This window comes from Bos mutus, chromosome 4 (assembly GCF_027580195.1).
Source record: "Bos mutus isolate GX-2022 chromosome 4, NWIPB_WYAK_1.1, whole genome shotgun sequence".
Classification (NCBI taxonomy): domain Eukaryota; kingdom Metazoa; phylum Chordata; class Mammalia; order Artiodactyla; family Bovidae; genus Bos; species Bos mutus.
In genome coordinates this window covers 74160457-74184028 of record NC_091620.1, presented here as the reverse complement: position 1 = coordinate 74184028, position 23572 = coordinate 74160457, and the positions used below count along the sequence as shown (strand labels likewise).

The 23572-nt window shown below is 36.3% G+C and overlaps 1 protein-coding gene across 1 annotated transcript in view; it reads right to left on the bottom strand.

Annotated features, from left to right (window-relative positions):
* The window catches only part of RELN (reelin), a 549751-nt gene that overhangs the window by 276884 nt on the left and 249295 nt on the right, over nucleotides 1-23572 (bottom strand). The window contains exons 5-6 of the mRNA XM_070369659.1: nucleotides 13914-13946; nucleotides 10850-10928 (exon numbers count right to left, since the gene is read on the bottom strand). Of these exons, the coding sequence (XP_070225760.1) occupies nucleotides 10850-10928; nucleotides 13914-13946 (112 nt within the window). The remainder of the gene's footprint in view (nucleotides 1-10849; nucleotides 10929-13913; nucleotides 13947-23572) is intronic.

The window sequence follows — 23572 nt, the reverse complement described above, 5'->3', positions numbered from 1 at the left end:
TGTTAGGTTTTTTTTCCCCCACAGAGAATCTGTTACATGAACTTTTTACTACTGTTTTTCTATTCTTAAAACTATACATTAATTTTCCCCAAGGAGTGTGATTTTGAAGTACAGAGAAGTAACATCAAAATCATAGTGGGCTTCTTAGTGATAGATGAGGATTATTTGTCCTCCAAGGCATTGTGAAATGACTCAGAAGAAAAATAAGCTTTGTCAGAGAGAAATTACAAGATTGTTCAACCCTCATATGGACTATCTGACATTTTCCTCCAGTAATTCTAAACTAAAATCATCACTGTTGGTGTGAAGTCTGAGGCCTGATATTTGAATTCTCAAAGCAATCATTCTATCTATAAATATTGATCAGCAGTTCCCAAATCAACTGTATATCAGGAAAATAATATCTGTATAAACACATGTATTTCAAATCCCCATCATCCACAGTTTATGTTAAATAGGATTCAGGTGTAGCCTAGATATCTATATATTATTTAAAGATGATTCTAGCATAGGTGCCTATAGCCTGGCACTAGGGAACCAGTGAATAGTAGATGTTTGATGTGTTTGGAGAACCACTTCTATTTTGTGGAATAACAGGAGTTAAAAAACCAATAAACACACAAAAAAGGTAATCAGTTACAGCATTCTCCCCACTTGGCTCAACAACCCCTCTGGACCTTTTTCTTGCGTGATGTGCTTTATAGATCCAGAAACTTAAAATTAACAAAGGCATTGGTACCCGGTTGAATCTTAAAGATCTTGAAATACCAGCTATTACTCACTGAACTGTTGCTACCTGGAGGCACAATGGCTTTACCAAGGACTAATGAAACAAATCTGTTAGTTTCCCATCAAGGTCTTTTAAATGCCCTTTGCTTGAATTTCTCACAGTATGACTGGGTTTGTCAACATAATTTTTTGTAATTTATTTTGAAAACACATCCCTCTGGGTAGTCAAATCCAATCCACTCTTAGCTGCCAATGGTGTATTTACTCATTTATCATTCATTAATTCATTATTATAATTAACAAACTTGTGCTAGGAACCTATAGGCACTGTGATGAGCTTTAGTGGTACAAACACCAAAAAAGGGCTATTTATTTCTAACATCTTAACCTGTAGTTTCCGAACTGAATTTGTTCAAGAAAATGATGGGTTCTGTAAAGTAAGGTAACATAGTCTTCAGAGATTAATGGAAAGAGGAAGTTTTAAATAATTTCAGTTAAACAGATTTTTGTTTTTCAATTTAAAAAGGAATGTGACCTCCCAAGCTAAGGATTAGAAATGAATTGCTTCTCTGCTTAAAAGTAATAGTGAATATTTCTCTAATCTAAGAACCTACTCCCCCTGCCTTCTTTTTCTCAATATGAAAAACAGAACATAAGAATCTGACAAATACCAAGTACATCATATGAACTGCCCACCTCAAAATATACTCTCATGAACAGTATGATTAAAAGACATTTTAAGGGAAATGCTTGCTATCCCCAAAGACCATGCAAAGCCTGAATTTATTGAGCTCTCTCTCTGAATCTATTTATCACATGCTTAGGTACCACATGAATCTTATCTATTACTAGAGTTCACAGATCATTAGGCGTTCAAGTTGGAGGGCATCTGAAGTATCACTGAGTTTCATTACCCCCTCATTTTACAAATTATAAAATGAGACTAGAGGCCAGTTTTCCTGACTCCTTGTCCAATATCCTTCCCACTCCACTCTAATGCAGCCAGGAAAAGAACTCCAATTCTACAAAAATCATGTGCATTTCAAAAATGTTTTTCATCATTTTTGCTATCAGAGTTCATCTGGAAAACCTAGCATCTTTTCTTAAAAGTTGTTTTTTTCATTTATAGGATAAGGGGTTTTGCTTTGCTAATACAAATGTACAAAAATAAAAGAAATGTCATGGACTTCATAGAAAATGTTCAGAATGAATTTACTGGACTAAAGTACATAAGCAAATTCAATATTCCTTTGGTCATGTTACATCCTTAGATAATTCATCCCTATTTTATATACACATTATCATACTATCATTTTTTCCACCAACAAAACCATAAAGGAATCAGTAAGGATGAAGGCAGGTACTTGTTGACCAACACATGTGGATTAAACTGTAAACATAAAAGAAAAAGAATGCTTTGAGCCAAGATTTGGTTTTCACTCTAACAAGCTCCTTGGCAGTTTGAAACTTGTTATTTTGGTGTCAATACTCCATTTTTTTAAAAAAATTATTTAGGTGGCTGTTTTTGTTTAGAAATTATATTCAGTGTGCATTTGTGCTGTAGAGAGCACACTTCTGAAGGTATAATTATGTTTTTAATCCTGATTTTAAAATTTATTAGGCTAGAAAACGTGCCAAAGTCCCTGTTCAGGAGGCACAGAGGAAGCTGAAGTGAAATGTCCCCGGAGTCCCTGTGGTCCCCATGTCCTACAGAGACTCACACAGGACTTTCAGGACACTGGAAAGATGAGGATTAATGAGAAACTTGGGCTCCATCGAACAGTCAGAGATTTATGAATGGTTGGTGGTGACATCATCCTGATAACAATAAATAAATAACCGAAATACTATTTTCTCAAGAGCAGTCTAATTACATGGCTCATTCTTCTTTTTAGATCATAGTGAAATCACTCAGCCTTTAGTCAGTCACTCTGCTGAAACAAGTTAATCATCTGGAAACTCAGTGACAATCAGTTATCAAATTCTCATTTGGGATACAAGCTGTTTGTCCCCAAGACTGGGGACACTGTATTATCTCTCTGTAATTTATTGCCTCTAAAGGAGGCAATGTCTGGTATTCTATGAGTCAATTGTCTATTCACCAGCATTTTTGAACAGAGATATTAAAATACTTTTAATATTTGATCTGATTATAAAATGTACTTTAAAAGTGAAAGAGAAAAGAGAAATCTCTTATAATTTCCTGACCCAAAGATAACAAGTCTCTTTCCCCAGGTACAGCTCATACTGCATGTGTTGATAATCTAATGTGTGAGTTTGAAAGGCAAGGCTAGATCAGGGACTGGTGAATCTGTCAAAGTAAACAGGGCCCTGTCAGCCATCTGGGAGCTGGACAGTCAGCTGACCTCATCTGGAGACACTGGAGCTCCTTGTACTTTCCACTGAAACCTCAACAAGCAACCAACTATACTCCAAAAAAAAAAAAACCTCAATAAGCAGAACACTCAACTTTTGACCATATTTTATAGCAAAGAGATGATGTTTTATAGTAAAAAGGCATGACTATTTACTTGTGAAAGACCACACTTAAAAAAAAGAAAAACCCTCAAAGAATTCTCTTCTCTTTGTAAATATGGAATATTTTTAGAAAAACAGCAAGGAAAGTCCACTCTATAAGACTGAGAATAATATTACCTTCAACGATGTCATGACTTTTTTTTCTAAGGAACTAACACATGCTCTAAATATGAAAATGACAAATTCCATTTATAGTTCATTCTTTCTCATTACTTCTCACTGAGGAAGGTAAGAGAACTCTTCCTATTCATCAGGGAGTTTAAAAATTTAATTTCTCCTTTGTTAACAGCTATAATGACAAATATTATTTGAATTAAAAATATCCCTTCTAATACCCTACTACTGAATGCAATATTCTGACCTCCTACTATGGTGAATTCTACTACACGCTGCTTGAGGAAATATTTTCTCATTTGTTTCAAATGTACTTGACATTTAATTCCATTGAGTGAGTTCTTATTTCTGTCATAAAAAACAGAGATTAAAGAAGGAAATAATAAGCTTCCAGATTCGCACCTTTTTTTAATAGTAGGACACCTCCTGGTTAACCTTTCTATTGTTGATGAAGTTTTCCCTAGAGCAATTACATCAGGGTAAGTGGAAGAAGGGGGAGGAAGCAAGAAAAAGAAGGTTAGAGGAGAGTTTTATAATAAGAGAAAAAAGTTACTAACAAAGGAGAAGAGAGAGTGAGAAAAAGTAGAAAAAGGGGAGGTCAAGAAAATGAAGAGAAAAAGTAGAAAAGGACGCACAGAACATCAGAGTATCAGGGGACTTCCCTGGTAGTCCAGTGGCTAGGACTCCTTGAATGCAACGCAGGGGGCCTGGGTTTGATCCCTGGTCTGGGAACTAGATCCCACATGCTGCAACAAAAATCCTACATGCTGCAAAAGAAAATTAAAGATCCTGCCTGCCACAACTAAGATCCAATGCAGTCAAATAAATAATAAGTATACTTTTAACAAAGATCAGAATATTGGACCATTAAACCTTAAAACTGAATTATAATTCCACAATCCAAACTACAGGGATATATTAGAGGTTTTGGCAAAGGTAAGTCATCAGATAAAATATTATTTTGCAGATATTTATTACCCATTCACAGTCTCCCTTTGTCACCAGCTCCTGAAAACTTATAAGGTATATGTTTCATGTCAAATAGGTAAGATGGCATATTAGGTGATATGATTCCAAGTGGTCATCATTACAACAACAACCAAAGGCCCCTGGAAATCCTTCAGCAGTGATGTGCAGACCTTGATGCCCATGGTGAGTGCTTCCTTCACCCATCAGATCTTACAGGCTTACCACCCACAGGCCAGTTGTACACTGAACAACGTGGATGTACTTCTATCTACTCCCCCCCACCCCCCACCCCCAGTGACACTGGTCATCAGATTTACTTTGTTCTGATTACCTGGAAACTACATTTATATTGTAGTTTTCACACCTGTCTACTAAATGGAGTCCCCTCTGCTCTTGTTTTCTATGGGGGCTCCAAGATACTAAGGAACTCTGAAGTAGTTTTACTGCTTGCTTGACTTCTTTTATCTTACACGGATTAAACTACTGATCACTGAATAAATAAAGAATCAGCTAGAATAACTCACCCCCATACTAAAATTTCAGTCGTTTTAGGGTCTTTGTTTAGATAATTATTTTTCTCAAAGAAAATAAACTTTAATACACCAAATCACCAATCTTTTTGCTCCATTTCTGGGTAACTGCTCCAATAAATTAGGATTTTGAAGAGACTATCAGATGCAGCAGAGTCTGTGATCTCAATTTCTCTAGTTCTGTAGTGTGATCTTTTTAACCTATAAAAATGGAAATGTTCTAGTCTTTTTTTGATTCAAGCAACTCTATGCAGTGCCAGCCACAGAGCTGTAAATTGTGGGGCTTTCTGTATGATAAGCCAACTGGCAGCGGTCTTCATGTGCCACAGGATCTGAGACAACTTCATTTGTGTCTCTCTTCTTGATGTCTCATATCCCTGTTGGCATCACAACTTACTCATCTAAGATGCTTCTTCTGATGAGTGACTCTTGTTCTTCCCTGATCTCTGCTGAAGAGAACATCTCTGCTATTGTTACTGTGCTGGAGGGGAAACATCTGTTGTCTTCAAGTTGCTATTTATCATCATGTTTTCTAACAGTCTCCCATTTCCCACTAGAACATCATAGCCTAGTGATATTATAGCTCTGGATTCCTTCTGTGATCTTCAGAAAACAAGCATTAAAGGGATAATCTGTATGCCAAAACAAAGATTCTTCCTGACTTTCTAATTGCTTAGAGGGTAAAGACATCTCTTAAGAAAACTTCAATTATTTTTTAAAATTTACTTACTTTTAAGTTCTTTTAACTTTGTCTCTCCATCTCTCTGAACTCTTTTTAACTCAAGTTATGAATCATAAATGTCTCCTATTTCTTAACTTTTCTCATTTTTTAAAATTACTGTTGAAATTTTTTACTGAGGTAAATTTCCACACAGGGAAATACACAGATCTCAAGCTTGACAAAGGTACACATCTATGTAACCCATGCTCTCATAATACTATATATAATATATTAATCACCCTAGAAATTTCCTCATGCTCCTACTCAGTCAATTCCCCATCCCTGAAACAATCACTAATCTAATTTCTAGCACTTTTGATAATATCATCTATTCTAGATTTCATGTAAGTAGGATCATACAGTAAGAATTATTTTGGGTCTGGCTTCTTTCATTCAACATAATATTTTTGAAATTCAACCATGTTGTTTCAGCTATCAATAAGTTATTGCTTTTTATTTCCGAATAGCATGCCACTGTATGAATGTATCACCATTTATCCATTCTCCTGTTTATGGGTACCTGTGATGTTACTAGTTTTTTGCTATTAGGTGTAGTTCTTTTTAGTTAAAAAAAAATCAAGATTTCTCACCATTCATATGGAATACTGACCGTGTTTATATGATACTAAAATAATTAATTCATAAAAATAAACTATAAAAAAAGTGGTTGAGACACAAGTAGAACATGCTTAAGTGAAATGTTGAGATAGAGCGTATTTGTAGGTCTTTACTTTCCTTCTAAATTTAGTTATAAGAGGTTTTCCTTCCTATGTTTTTTTTTTTTTTTCTTTTTGGCTATAGGGTTGTCTCGATTGGAACAAGACTCTACTGATCCATCTCCATCAACAGGAGTGTAATCACACTGAACACACTTGATAATGAAGAACTGTCAACAGTGTTGGTAAGTCAGTGTTGCTCTATCCACATTCTTTCTCTCAGTCTCTTGGGTTCAACGGTACATTTGATCTGATGTGGCTATTGTTGTGATCCAGAGGTCTACCTGCATGTGGCCCAGCATCAGGCCAAGTTAAGGTGGAGAAGCCTCACTCTCATCAAGCCTGAGGCGTCACTATATTCCCATGAAAGGGTTTTGCTGTTCTCTTCACTTGTAACTTTACCTCTCATTTTTTATTTGAACAAAGCAAACAGAAATGGCTGAGAGAATGGGAGATAAAAGGCCACTTCTCTGGCAGCACCAAAGGGAGACCCCCTTTGGGGGTCAAAGCACAGAAGGACTCTATACTCCACACCTCAGGGAGGCAGAAAGACCACAGTGGCATGATAGCACAGCAGAGCACCACAGACACATTCACAGCCCAGGCGCAGGAGCAGCAGAAGTTGTCATGCCTTCAAGCAGGGATCAAATGGAGCAATCATCATGAAGGAGTGAGTGATTAGGACAGGCAAGAAGGCTACCTGTGCGGACCAGTCACCAAAAACTAGATGAGACAGGGAGGATTTAGTGGATATCTGTAGGAACAGAGGACTGGGGAATAAGAGGTGTGTCCCCACCTACCCCTTGCCTTTGAACTAATAAGCTCTCTGATACTTAGCTACAACATCAGAAAAATGGGAGAAGGGAAGCTAAAGTTGACCAAAATTTAGTTTTCACTATTAGCAGAAGGCATACAATGAAAAGAAATTGAGTTAAAAAGAATAACGAAAGTTTTATTTCTCTGATACCCAATTTTGTGGACAGAATTCATAACTGTAACACTTGTGTAAGCCTAAATAATTTCTGGAAGGACTGACAGAAACTGGTAACAGTTGATTCCTCTAGAGGGACGGAATATAGATCTAGTGTGGGAAGAAGGTTTATTTTTATTATTTTTAATATTATTGAAGTTTTCACTAAGTACATTTATTAATTTTAAAATCAAATCTAATATTTAAGCTAAGCAGAGAGACAGATTCAATACTGAGTTGATGTAAAAAAGTTTCCTGGTTCTAGTCCAATCACTGTCATATACTTGGGATAATAATTTAGCTGGTACGTTCATTCATTATAATAGTAATATCATTGTATGCCCCTTGTTTTTTGTGTACAGTCATTTGTACAAGAGATAAGAAATTCAGATATCAAGAATAATATGAAATGAAGTGGGAAAAAAAGTTGATTTCACTAGGTGAAGTCAACGGAAGCAAATAAAGTGTGAATGACTAAATTTAAACTGATCTCTCTCCCCATCATTGCACAGATGGGACTGTAGTTTCTTAATTTTTCCTTTTGCTTGTCCTTAAAAATTTCAAGTCAAATAATGCACATGATGATTTTCAAACTCTATGGAAGAAACATGCTCATAAAAGCAGAGTGCTTTTCTCTTGTGACAAATTATTGAGTGATATATTGAGCCTTGGGAATTTGCCCCAAAGCAGTACACCTTGAGCTTCTTCCTATCTGGTGGTGTGTGCCAAGGGCATAAAGTTATGGGTTGTCAGTAAGGATTCCCCTTCCTGGTTTTCACAAAGCTGCTCAGTGGCTTCTAATTGGGGTAAAGAAAATCAAAGATAATATCATAAGGGACAAAACTCACATGTCAATACGTATACCAAGAAAACAGAGTTCAGGAGAGTGAAAATGCCTGGTAGTGGTGGTGGTTCAGTTGCCAAGTCGTGTCCGACTCTTTGTGATGCCATGGACTGTAGCCCTCCAGAGGCTCTGTCCGTGGGATTCTCCAGGCAAGAATACTGGAGTGGGCTGCCATTTCCTTCTCCAGGGGATCTTCCTGGATCTCCTGCAATGCAGTTGGATTCTTTATGAACTGAGCCAACAGGGAAGCCCAAAAACTGCCTATGTTGGTCGAAAGCAAGAGAGAGCTTTGTTATGTTATTGGAAATACTTCACTGGAATAGCTGATTGTATTGGTTTTTAACTTTAGGGAGCTTACATCTACTTTAAGGGAGGGGTTAAGATATTTAATACTCTTTGTTTCTCCCTTCTCTATAATTCTACTGTATTTTCATTAATATATTATATAATATAGATATATTTAATTTGAAGTCTGTTTTTGATCTGAATACAGTAAGAGAAGACTTGGGGACTCATTTACATAAATTGACTGAAGAATATTTTAATAATAATGACTTGGGATCATATCTGAGCTCCTGAGAGGCAAGTAGACCAAAATGCAAGTATAGCATAGGAGGAAGAAAGAAAGGGAAGAAGGAGGGAGACAAAAAGGTAGAGTAGGAGACAGAGAATAGGAGAGGCAAAGAAGGAACTAATTCGTACTGAGCAGCAGCAATACATTAGGAGATGCGCCAGACCTTTTCAGGTTCATCAAACTTTAAAATAATGGCGTTAGGAAAATACTCGGCTCACTTTTACTGACAAGAAATGTGGCTCAGAGAGGTAAAGCAAGCTTTGTACTATTCTCAGATACCCAGCTGGCAAGTAGCTAGCTTGAAAGTCCACCCAGACAGACCTGATTTCAGAACTTCTGCCACTTATGTTCAACAAAGCCATCTCTCAAATGATGAGAGCTTCCTATGTTATTATTACTATTATTATTACTTTTTAATCGTAAGGAGACTAGATGAAGGAGATTGTGGTCAATAAGGGATAAAGTAAAATTACTCTGAAGCATATTTGATAGAAGACAGGAGTGCATGGCTTTTTAAAGTTAATGAAAGGTTTTCTAAACAAGAGGAAAAACCATAGGTTAAGTAAGTGGGACACAAAATCCATAACTTCGGTCAAGAAAGCATCTACCAGATCAGTCATGAAAATGGGTGAAGCAAAATCAATCACGTTTTATTGATTTCAAAAATAACAGAATTTGGACCACATAAAAGTCACATTTTGTATTTGTCAAGAAAACTCACTGAAGAAAATGAATTAGCTTGACACAAATGAACTCGCCTTGAAAGAAACAAATCATCTGATAACATCTATATTAATGGCATATAAAAAAGCCAAATGTGAGGAGAATGAGAGAATTTTTCTTCAATAGAAGTAGTGCTTAGAAAGTTTTTGGCTTTTCCTTAATAAAGATTTTCAACTTATTTTAAGAAATTTATATTTAGAACATGTTCAGAGGTAAGTGAAATCTTTTTGATAAGTTATCTCTTTAATAGTGTATGAATCATAAGACTATGTCTCTGTCTAGTCTGATTTTTTTGTATACTTGTACTCTCTAAATCTATATTTCTTTCTAGAAAAGACATAAGTTCCTGTTTGTATTTAAGCATCAAGACTTTCTAAACCTCTATGTCATCTTCAATTCTCAGGTTAAGGACTACTTTCTCCAAGAAACTCTCACTAGAGTCAGCCTTTCTTTTCTAGAACTGTAGTATGTTATTTATAACACTCAAGGATTTCTATCCTGAATCATAAGCTTTTTAAAAATGTGTTTTAAGTGCATCCTCTACTGAACTATAAGCTACTTAAAAGAAGGAATCACATTCCTTTTTAATGTACTATATAAATAAAATAACTATGGTTTGATATTTGTTGAACAGTGAAAATAAGGAAAAACAAATTAATATCATATGCAGACATTTGAGGATGAAGTGGTTATTCTCTTCCTAGTCTTGAATATTGCTTGGGTTTTGGTTACAACCTGATTACATTAGAGCTTCTAATTTATCTTGAACTCTTTTTCATGTACACAAATCATTTAGTACCACAGAAAATAACATATTCAGATATTCTCTCAAATTATGTAGACTGACTATAGCTCTCAATGGATAGACTCATTTCTCCAAAGTCAGAAAAATACAACAAACTGCCAACAAATTCATGCATCCATTTATAAGTTTCTAATGTATGTGTTTTGGTTAATTCTTTCTTTACCCTCCAAAATCCCATAGGGTTGTCTCTAAACAGCTTTGGAAGGAAAGACTAGAGTATAAATGAGGTAATCCAGTAACATATAAGTTATTTGGAAGTATGACTCAAAAAATCTGTCAGTTTCAGATAAGTCATTTCCCTTCTTTCCTTTAACATAAATGCAATTATTAGGCATAATAAAGCACAATGTTTTCTATGTAAATAACTTGTACTACTGAAAAAAACTGACCAAACCCATGGCTTTGAGGGGTACCTAGATTCAGTTCTTAAAGAAGTCAGGAAATAGACAATAGACATACTCTAGGTGACATTAATCCCAGTTCCTTAGTTGAACAATTCTCATTGATAACGTAGAGCTAAAGAGCAATTTAATTTTATGTAACTACTCCAAGGAAGCTTTTTTTTTTTTTTTTTTGCCTTTTATAGACCAAAGTGAGGCATGATCCTTTAACTTACCATATGTTTGGATTCAATTCCTTTTGGTGGTAGGAGTCAAAATCATCTCGTAGGATAATACTGTCACTATGAATTTCAGCTAAAGGAAGACAAAGATTTAGAAAAGGGTTATACTAAACAATAGATTTAGCTATGCAAAAGAGTCAACATGCTACATTTATGATGAATAACAGTATTTTAAACTAAAACTGAAGTTTAAACAAGCAGCTAATTGCATTTGCTGTGCCCCTAAGCTACTAAGTAAAAGAATAACTCTGCTGTTTAGAAGTCTGGAAACCAGAGCCCCCAAAGAGAACCCTACCAAAATGTCACCCAGCTCACAGAGGTGGGAAGACCAAGGTTAGCACTAGCCTACAAGGAAAGGTCACATAAGACTTGCCCCTCACAGCTCAACACATCCAGAATAGAGTCAGTGCCTAACTCACTTTAGAGCACTGAAGGGAACAGAACATTGTGGCTATTTGTTGTCAGCTAACATTGCTGTTATTTACTAACCCATCTCCTCTTCTCTTTCTTACTACCCCTCTTGCCCTGACTTGCTTTTTCTCATTCCCTATATTCACTCATTTTTTAAAATTTACTGTGTTCCAAATTGTTAACATTTTCCCCTTCAGAGCTGCATAGGAGAAATTATCTACACACGTAAGTAAAACTTCTAAATAAAGTCATGTTAGAAGTCAGGAGGAATGGCAGAAAACCATCCATAGTCTTAAATATATTATTGTTACACCTGAGATTGTATTAAATACTTCTTTTTAAGTTATAGAAGAATTCAGGTCATGCCAAGAGCAAAGAATGTTTTCATTAACTGTAGTGTATGTGATATTTCCATTGAATAGAGGATGGACAAGTAAAAACAATTTCACGGCCAGCTACAATGTAAGTAGACTCATTTTTAAAGCTGTATGAGGAATGATAATTATTTCTCCACAAATTGTAAAAAGTGAATTTGGTGCTTGAAAATCTTCTCATCTGATTCCCATGGTTTGCTTGGGAAATTTGTTTGAGCTAGTATAAATTCTCTGGGTCTATATAATTTTGTTTGGACTAGTTTGCACATGCTTTTTAAAAAAATGAAAATCATATAATCTGATTAATAAAACATAACCCCAAATTTTTATTTTTTCCAAAAGTGATATTTTACCCTTTTGGGGGGTTCACTTGTATATAATTTATTGAACTGACTGAAGGATTAAATATCACCTCCAAATACCACAAAGTTCACTTGCAAATTCTCTTTGGTAACAATGCCACCTGCAGGCACCCTCACCCTCTTTATATCAGGTATGCCAGTAGGTAAGCACATAACGAAGTCGGGAAAACCAGTGAATCAGCATGTATTGAGAGAAATGGCTGTTCAGACTCAAAGCCTTAGGCTCGACAACAGGAAGAATATGGATTTACACTGGAGAGAACACTGTGATGTCTTCTGTGCTTGGGAGTGATTTAATGATTCCTCTGAGTGATTAGATGCAGTGTCTGAAATGCCTACAGGGTACTGCTCTCTCAAATACCCAATATGGCTGAGATGCGGCTGGGCCACTGTGGGTCACCAGCCTGCCTCAGCTGCCAGAAGGCATGCTTCTAAGTGCTTGCGTTCATCTGCCAAAGAAGAGGAGCCCCAAGCTGTAGCATTACATAAAAGTAGAGCTTCTCAAGGCAGATTTTCCAAAGAGAAAAATAAATTAATTGGGTTTATAGGTTGAAAGAGAAAGCCCAAGAGACAAATACTGACCCATCTGCAAGTCCCACAGTGACAGACAGCTGAAAAGGCTGGAGTCAGCTAGGATGATTTCTTTTCATTCTTATTAAATAGTGTGTGTAGGAAACTGCTTTTAAAATCAGTCTTCACTGTCATATATGAGAAATTTAACTCTTAAAGATCATTTGCTTTCCAAAGATTTTTTACAGAGTCATGGGTAAGCCTCTATGGTTATTTGTTCATGTATTGCCTTCTTTCCAAATATTATTATTACATATATATATATATATCCCTGACTATGCTTTAGAAATACAAATTCATCTAATCCTCATAACAACCACAGGAGGTAGGTACTATCATTACTTCTATTTTATAGGTGAGGAAACAGGCATAGAAAGATTAAGTAACTTGCCCAATATCACCATGCAAGCCAAGTGGCAGAGGTGACATAAATCCAGTTTATTTGGCTCCAGAATCCATACTGTACAATCTTGCCTCAAGAACTGCAGCCCACTAAATACATGTCAGAATGAAAAAATCATGAGAAAAATGAGAGGAAGCAACTTTACATGGTGCTATTAAACAAAGCATCCAGTTATTTAGACAATCTCATTTTAGTTTTTGAAGAAATGGCCAAATTATTTCTCTTTTTACAAGCTAGTGCTAGTTTAAGCCAATACTTTGGCCTGATGCGAATGGCCAACTCATTGGAAAAGACCCTGAAGCCAGAAAAGATTAAAGGCAGAAGGAGAAGATGAGACAGAAGATGTTGGAGAAGGCAGAAGGAAGATTGAAGGCAGAAGGAGAAGATGTTGACAGAAGATAAGATGGTTGGATGGCATCACTGATTCAACAGACATGAACTTGGGCAAACTCTGGGAGATGGTGAGGGACAGGGAAGCCTGGTGTGCTGCAGTCCTTGTGGTTGTGAAGAGTCAAACACAACTTGGCAACTGAACAACAACAACACTGGTTTAAGCAGATATCTCAGATCTGCTTCCACACTCATAGCTCCTTGCCTATTGCCTCCATGCTCTACTATTTATGATGGGTAGAGGCTTAGGGGAAAATTCAGCATTAGAATCCTATGCCAAAAGACCAGATCCAACTGGATTCTAAGGATAAATGCAGCAACAGGTTCAAAAGTCCTTCCATTAGCCCAAACTGGACTTTTGGATCACCTCCTCAGTGAGATCTCAGGTTAAAGTATAATCTGGACCTGAGTATTATTTCAATGAACGATCAGAGAATCAGAGAGGGCAGAGAGTTTCCTCATCTCTGTATGCCCTGCTCACATGGCAAAGGAGTGAAACAAGTAGATCTAGCGCTGAGGTCAGTGACACTGGAGTCTCAAATACTCACCTAGATGTGGGTGCACAGTGGCCTCTGTTGGAGCTGGACCAAGAGAGAAAAATGGAAAGATGATTTATTAGCAGCAAAAGCAAAATCCATTAATAAACAATCACAAATATGGTTATAAAACTTAAGCCATACTAAACAAATAAAGAGCTAGATAGAACTTTTTAGAGGACTAAGAAGAAAATGTCAATTAACGTCCTAAAATAAGATGTCCAACTCACTAGTTAGTTGTTATATTTAAAAGTCATGCATTACTCCTAAAGTGAAAAGCAGAACTCCTTACACACAGGATAGTTATTTATCATACAAGTTTAGTCAGGTATTCCTTGAAACTTACAATACGAATGTAACGTGAGCACCCATTACATACCATGGGCCATTCTGGGTGTGCAGTAGTATAGGGACAAAAAGCACCCTCCTTGCTCTCAAAGAGCTTACCATCTGGTGGAGATAAGTACAGTATAGTGTAATAAGTGCTATGGGATAGTGTTTAGAGGTCATAGGGTGAGAAGGGCACAAATGAAGGATACTAATTCTAGGCTGCCCAGGAGAAGACAGTGGTCAGGAGAGGCTGCTGAGTTGTGAAAGACTAGCAGGAGGAGACAGGTTGGGGTAGGAGAGGGAAGAGGTGTTTCTTTCTGGAGTGAAAGTGAAATGGCACTGAGAAGTAGGAGAGAATGGTCTTTTGGAACAAGTACAACTATTTCAGCATGACATGAACAAAGTTTCGGAGGAGGGGGTAGTAAAGTGAAGTTGGGAAGATTGGAAGGCCAAGATTATGAAACTGAATGCTAAGGAGTTTGGATTTTACTATGAAAGCATGATGATCTCCTGAACATTTATCAGCAAAGGAGTACCTGTTCAAATATGCATTTTAAGAACAGGCACTCTGGTAAGAGTTAGGAAATAAGGGATACTGGCCAACTGACACTTTGGTGATTTTTTTTTTCTCAGTGGATTCCTAAATCTAGGAAGAAATGTTGCCAATTCACTTATCTAAAAATTAGAACTATAACAGATATTTTAACATCTTTTACATTCATTAAAGAAGAAATTTAGCTAGGTATTAAAAAATTAGTTTCTATCACAATTATCAGTGCTTCAGTTATGTTAGATGAAAAATCCACAGTTAAGTTTGTAGTTTGTAATTCAAACTAGAGATGTTTGTCTTATTGCAATTATCAGTTAGAAATATTTTCTAGTCAGTACAATAGTTAGATAAATGTAACAAAACATCTGCAGAGACATCAATTAAATTACCTATAAATTTTAAATGACTCTGATTACTAAGACCTAGATGCAATAAAGAGAATATTATGTATTAGTCTATTTTAATCTAAGGAGTCTATCCAAATTGATATCTTTCTTTCCAAAATTATTTTGGCACATGGCATTTTTCACTGAATCACCTCCAAAATAATCATCATGGAAGGGCCATTTAGAAATCATCCTCTGAATCAGAATCTCTGGGAATGGAAACTTGGAATTTGTATTTTTAAAACCTCCTCAGCTGATTCTAACAGAAAGCCAGCATCAAAAATAACTGTCTTGATCACATGATACAATTCTTACTTTTATAGCATGCAAAACTGTTATCTATAGTAAGTATATATCTTTTATCCCAATAAGAAATAAGTTCCTCAAAGACATAAAATATGCCCACTGAAGACATCAGCCTAAAGCTGGTAATAGATTCTCAATAAATACTTAATTGAATCAAATGCTATTTTCTTTCTTAGTTGTAATGTATTTTATGATATTTTGGAAAATAATAACTAAAGATCCAAATGTTTGAAAAATGCCAAAATAAACTCATAATGTTGTTAAAGTTCTTTAGTATAAGCAGTTTGGATAGTTTAAACACCCAACTAATGTCCAGTTGGATTTAACTCAACAAACTTATGTTTTCAATCACTAGTTAGGAAGACTCAGTGTGCTTTTTACAAAATATACCCACTGTCTGAGATAACTAAACATTATTTCCTCAAAAAGAGGAACATAGTACACATTAAACTTGGTGAAATGAAAAGTATTTTTCCTTGAAAAATAGTCTAATGTGTATAGTATAATACACATATATATTTGGTCCAAAATCTAGTAAAGTAATGGACCTGGGAAGCTTATTTTAATCATCTCTCAGTAAGCAACTATATCAACCTAGTTTTACGCAGTGTAAAAGAATTTTGTAAGCTTGTAGAAAGTTCACCATCCTTTCTGAATTTTGTAAGCTTGTAGAAAGTTCACCACCTTTTCTAAATTTATCGGAATAAATAGACCACAGAAGAATTGGAGTAAGTAGCCTGAAGAAGTATAATATAGTTCAACAACATATATTACACTCCCACTTGGATACTAGTACTTGCTTTGCCTCATACTACTGATTTGGATGAATTACTAAGATCCTGAATTATATTAATTTTCCAAAAAGGTCTTAACTCTTTCCTTTATTAAGTATAAAATGTATGCTTCAGAAAGATCCTAGCTTGTCAATCTTCCAATGCGTGTAGTGGCATACCTCCAAGCATACAGTTCCTGCTCCTTTCCATTGAACTGACTCATCCTTCTAGATCGACTGAATGTTTTATATCAATGTTCTGTTGGTCTGTTTCTAATTCTCTGCCTCTCCAAGGACTCTAGACTGCCCCCACCCATCATCAACTTTGGTCTAATTTCACAATTCCTTTGAATCTGAAATTGCATGACTGATAGTAGCTACCACATAAAGTTGCCAAATGGCTTAAACTGGGAAGCTTTGTTTCTAAAAATGAGAAAGAACAAAAATGTTCCTAAAGAAATAGGCTCTGGCTTTGGAGAAAATAGGATAGGACACATGTTTAACAGAAGTATAAGACATCTTAATTCTTCCAAGTGCCTCTGAATCGTGCTAAGAAGACTAGGTCAGATGATGATCACAGGCAGACACAGGGGAGGATGCGCTGAAAGTGAGGGCCCTGCTAGTTGTCAGAGGAGATTGAAGGGACAGGAAGACAACAACAACCTGGAGTTGTTCTGTACTCAGAAAGGTAACTGAGGGGGAGAACTTCATAATATGGTCCTTGATTTAGCTTCATTAGTGGGTTTCCCAGGTGGCACTAGTGGTAAAGAACCTGCTTGCCAGTGCAGGAGACCTAAGAGATGCAGGTTCGATTTATAGGTTGGGAAGATCCCCTGGGCGTGGCAACCCACTCCAGTATTCTTGCCTGTAGAATCCCATGGACAGAGGAGCTTGGTCTACAGTCCAAAGGGTCACAAAGAACTGGGCATGGTTGAAGCGACTTAGCACACATGCACATAGCTTCACTGGTGAGACTATATATATAATGGTTGGATAGAAGTTTACACTGTGAGGGACTCACCAAACAGAGCTGTTAACAAATCTGGATATTTCTAGATTCACAAAAACAATTAGTTGTACACCCTACACTACAGAACAAATTCACTTCTGAGAATACCAGGAGTTCATTTTGGTTTACAGAAACCCTTGATTACTTATGAAATCATTTGTCTTTCCATAAATGTTGGGTCAATTCAGATTAATAGGAAGTTTCCACCAAGATCTTGCAAACTCTTATAAACCATGCAATAGTCAGAGGCCAAACTTTCAATAATGTTTTAGAATTAAAGTATAGTTATCATGGGATATCATATCCTGCAGTTGGATTTCACAGATCACTCCAAGGAGTTCCATGAGTACTGGCAATGCATAAACAAACCAACTCATAATTTTGGATATCTATTAATTTTTACTAATCCTAGGCAAGATGGCAACATCACTATCTTGGTTAATATAACATGTAACATAAAGAATAAATAGATTCATGTTTCAATGAACTCTAGATCTTGTTGAAGACATTAGAACATCTCTGTAATCTTTACCCACAAAGTTAATGTCATTGAGGCACAAAAACTAAAAAACGATGTTCTTTGTAAAGCTTGACAATTTAAAGTAACTTAACTAAATTGGAAATTGAGCTAAAGTTGTATCTTGGTAACTTAAGGAGTATGCCAAATGTCACCAAAATGAGTCAACTCTGTCAAAACCACAGATTAAAAGTGAAATGTTAAACAGGTAAGTTAAAATGAAGATTCTACTTGGCTTTAAAAAATAAAGTGAAACAAGTCAACACAATGTAAGAATCATGATGGAGTCTTACCAAAGCCTCCATGTTTTTTAAAAGCATGTTTTCAGCAAAGGATTAGGATTGAAAGCATGCCAAACTCTGACTTGTTTTTAGTTGAGAAATCCAAAAACTTTTAAAACTTAAAAGCATAATATAGTCTTTTCATACTAGATAGGTAATAAATGTTCGTAAGAATCCAAGTCACTCATAAATGTGCACTAGTGATTTATTTTTCCAGATTCCTTTCAGTGTTTGTGATAGTGCTACTGAAAAGTTACTCATCCTCCAAATTCTGTAGCTGGGCCCACACAGATTGTTTTGGTAAAATATAAAGCTTTATATAAAAAATGAAATGCTTTAGTGTTATTCTAGGTCTTTCCTTAGCCAAATGTTTTCCAAAATGCTACTTTTAAATGACCTGAATATTAGGTATGTAATTTCACTGAAATTTCATGGGCTATATAAAGAAGATGAGAATGGATTTTTTAATTGATAAGCTAATATAGTTGAAAATAAAATAAACCTGAATCATTGTTTTTAGAACGTACTTAAAAATTTATTAAAAAAAAATACATTCCTTGTGGTAGAGCTTCCCTTTTACTCAGCATTGCTATTCTTGAAATGGTTTACTAATCTCCATGAATTACAAGAAAAAGACTAGAATTGATTTGAATGAATACAGGAACTCATATTGGTGCAAATTTGATAAAGATCATTATGCAAGGAATAGTGAAGGATTACTATGTGAAACAACTGTAAAGAGATCCAACTTACAACAAATAAATTCACATCATGAAGACTGAGGAGATCTAACATGAAAAAGGTAAATTCAGTAGCAAAGTTTTCAAAGAAAAATATGCTTTCTTATTTCTTTAAACAAGGTTATTATTCATCCATTTTAAAACACAAGTACAAAGAGCATGTACTGACACTTTGTTGAGTAAATGAACAACAGGACTCAGCCCACGTATGTTAACATACCAGTGTGCTGGTGCTGGGTCCAGAGTTGCAAGAGTTGAAGTTACTAAGGAATATGTTCACATTTTTGGAAGGTGAGTTTTTTTTTTTTAATAGTTTGTTATTTTTCACTCAGTGTGAGTTAATCTGACCTCCACTATAATATGAAAGTAACCAGTTATCAGTCTCTTCCCAAACTTTTAAACACAGCTAATGTTAAATATCCACAGCTGGGTATTGTTTTTTGTGGATATTTAACATTAGCTGTGTGGATGTGACTGGTGATAGAAGCAAGGTCCGATGCTATAAAGAGCAATATTGCATAGGAACCTGGAATGTCAGGTCCATGAATCAAGGCAAATTGGAAGTGGTCAAACAAGAGATGGTAAGAATGAATGTCGACATTCTAGGAATCAGCGAAGTGAAATGGACTGGAATGGGTGAATTTAACTCAGATGACCATTATATCTACTACTGCGGGCAGGAATCCCTCAGAAGAAATGGAGTGGTCATCATGGTCAACAGAAGAGTCCGAAATGCAGTACTTGGATGCAATCTTAAAAACGACAGAATGATCTTTGTTCGTTTCCAAGGCAAACCATTCAATATCACAGCAATCCAAGTCTATGCCCCAACCAGTAACTCTGAAGAAGCTGAAGTTGAACAGTTCTATGAAGACCTACAAGACCTTTTAGAACTAACACCCCAAAAAGATGTCCTTTTCATTATAGGGGACTAGAATGCAAATGTAGGAAGTCAAGAAACACCTGGAGTAACAGGCAAATTTGGCCTTGGAGTACAGAATGAAGCAGGGCAAAGACTGATAGAGTTGTGCCAAGAAAATGCACTGGTCAGAACAAACACCCTCTTCCAACAACACAAGAGAAGACTCTACACATGGACATCACCAGATGGTCAACACCGAAATCAGATTGATTATATTCTTTGCAGCCAAAGATGGAGAAGCTCTATACAGTCAGCAAAAACAAGACCAGGAGCTGACTGTGGCTCAGACCATGAACTCCTTATTGCCAAATTCAGACTTAAATTGAAGAAAGTAGGGAAAACCACTAGACCATTCAGGTATGACCTAAATCAAATCCCTTATGATTATACAGTGGAAGTGAGAAATAGATTTAAGGGCCTAGATCTGATAGATAGAGTGCCTGATGAACTATGGAATGAGGTTTGTGACACTGTACAGGAGACAGGGATCAAGACCATTCCCATAGAAAAGAAATGCAAAAAAGCAAAATGGCTGTCTGGGGAGGCCTTACAAATAGCTGTGAAAAGAAGAGAAGCGAAAAGCAAAGGAGAAAAGGAAAGATATAAGCATCTGAATGCAGAGTTCCAAAGAATAGCAAGAAGAGATAAGAAAGCCTTCTTCAGCGATCAATGCAAAGAAATAGAGAAAACAACAGAATGGGAAAGACTAGGGATCTCTTCAAGAAAATCAGAGATACCAAAGGAACATTTCATGCAAAGATGAGCTCGATAAAGGACAGAAATGGTATGGACCTAACAGAAGCAGAAGATATTAGGAAGAGATGGCAAGAATACACAGAAGAACTGTACAAAAAAGATCTTCACGACCCAGATAATCACGATGGTGTGATCACTGACCTAGAGCCAGACATCCTGGAATGGGAAGTCAAGTGGGCCTTAGAAAGCATCACTACGAACAAAGCTAGTGGAGGTGATGGAATTCCAGTTGAGCTATTCCAAATCCTGAAAGATGATGCTGTGAAAGTACTGCACTCAATATGCCAGCAAATTTGGAAAACTCAGCAGTGGCCACAGGACTGAAAAAAGGTCAGTTTTCATTCCAATCCCAAAGAAAGGCAATGCCAAAGAATGCTCAAACTACCGCACAATTGCACTCATCTCACATGTTAGTAAAGTAATGCTCAAAATTCTCCAAGCCAAGCTTCAGCAATACGTGAACCATGAACTTCCAGATGTTCAAGCTAGTTTTAGAAAAGGCAGAGGAACCAGAGATCAAATTGCCAACATCTGCTGGATCATCGAAAAAGCAAGAAAGTTCCAGAAAAACATCTATTTCTGCTTTATTGACTATGCCAAAGCCTTTGACTGTGTGGATCACAATAAACTGTGGAAAATTCTCAAAGAGATGGGAATACCAAACCACCTGACTTGCCTCTTGAGAAACCTGTATGCAGGTCAGGAAACAACATTTAGAACTGGACATGGAACAACAGACTGGTTCCAAATAGAGAAAGGAGTACGTCAAGGCTGTACATTGTCACCCTGCTTATTTAACTTTTATGCAGAGTACATCAGGAGAATGCTGGGCTGGATGAAGCCCAAGCTGGAATCAAGATTTCTGGGAGAAATATCAATAACCTCAGATATGCAGATGACACCATCCTTACGGCAGAAAGCGAAGAACTAGAGAGCCTCTTGATGAAAGTGAAAGTGGAGAGTGAAAAAGTTGGCTTCAAGTTCCACATTCAGAAAACTAAGAACATGGCATCTGTTCCCATCACTTCATGACAAATAGGTGGGGAAACAGTGGAAACAGTGGCTGACTTTATTTTTCTGGGCTCCAAAATCACTGCAGATGGTGGCTGCAGCCATGAAATTAAGATGCTTACTCCTTGGAAAAAAGTTATGAGCAACCTAGACAGCATAATAGAAAACAGAGACATTACTTTTTCAACAAAGGTCCATCTAGTCAAGGTTATGATTTTTCCAGCAGTCATGTATGGACGTGAGAGTTGGATTATAAAGAAAGCGGAGCACTGAAGAATTGATGCTTTTGAACTGTGGTGTTGGAGAAGACTCTTGAGAGTCCCTTGGACTGCAAGGAGATCCAACCAGTCCATCCTAAAGGAGATCAGTCCTGAATATTCATTGGAAGGACTGATGTTGAGGCTGAAACTCCAATACTTTGGCCACCTGATGTGAAGAACTGACTCACTGGAAAAGACCCTGATGTTGGGAAAAATTGAAGGTGGGAGGGGAAGCGGATGACAGAGGATGAGACGGTTGGATGGCATCACCGACTCAACGGACATGAGTTTGAGTATACTCCGGGAGTTGGTGATGGACAGGGAGGCCTGATGTGCTGCAGCCCATGGGGTCGCAAAGAGTCGGACACGACTGAGCAACTGAACTGAACTGAACTGAAACAGGAAGCCAGTGATGTCATTTGGATCTTGGAGCTCACAGCCATGCTTCTCTTAATTGCATTCTAACAGCTTAAATCTTTTGGTGTTTTTAGTAAATATCATAAACATGGATCATAAATATGGATAATTATATAGTTTCTCCATATTAAAGGAAAACCTATCATCAATTCAATTTGTCCAAGAGACAAATTATATGCTGAAAGAAAAGCTTCATTTCTTAAAAGGATTTCTGTGTTTATGCTCTTTCAAAAGTTGAGGCCACTAGCATCTCATGAGATCACAGTGGCCTAGAATAAACACATTAGAAAGAATGGGGTTGCATTTAATTCCTCCAAAAGCTGTTCTTTTCACAAGTGTTTTTCTTTCAAATGAATTATTTTGAAGGAAACTTTTGAGTAACCATGTGACTCCAAAGTATTTTTCAGTCAACATGTTCAATACATTATTTACTGCAAAGGATGGCAATTTCAATATGCTGGGAAGAAAAAGAAAGGGTTGCCTAAAAACGAATTGAGGGAGTGGTTAATGAACTTTGTGTTAATATCATTGATTATTTTTTAAAAATCTTTGAATTAAGGCAAGCACTATATAGATGCTAGGAATTTTTTACAAATACAGGTATTTGATTATGGGAACTATAGCTCCTGAATCATTTTAGAATTCAAAGGCCCTAAGTAGTTTTGCCTCAGGTATCTCTTCACCTAATTTGAAATTCAAATGTATGAAACTTCCAAAGCTAAATATGACAAATTAGACACAGTCTGTGAAGTTACCATTTAATGAGCTATGAACCTAGACTTTCATCTCCCCAGGAATAATTTCTTTATTACTTTTTTGTATTTTATTGCAATAAAGCACCATTTGACCTTCAAGTATGATAATTAAGCTTCCAAAAATGTTATAAATTTAGAGTGAAAATAGTTCTCTGTGTATTCAGGAATATACTTATGATCAGTATAAAAGATTACTTAATATTTAAAGATAGTTAAATTATACACAGAATCAGCAATATTAGAAAGCATTTTTCTCTTCCCTTCCTCTCCTATTTCCCATCTCAATTTGATTTGTGTCTCATAACAATTTATCATCACTCATATTCTAAAATACATGAAAGAGGAGCAAAACTAAAAAATATTTTTGTAACCTACAAATGGGGAACAGAGAACTCTTTCAGTAAGACTTCTTCTAGGAGCTGTCAATAATGGGATCTTATACACTAAAACCTGTGACTCATTGTCTTGCTTTACCTTTTCTGGGGGTAGATACTCATGTACTTTCTCATATACTTGGCTTATGATATGAAAAAAGTTTTAAGTGAAAAATCAGAGTGTAGAACAATGTAACATCTGAATCGCTGGTGAACTGCTATTTTTTTTTAAAATACTACTACTATGTACTAATTTTTAAAAAATCTTATATCTTGTACACCCAT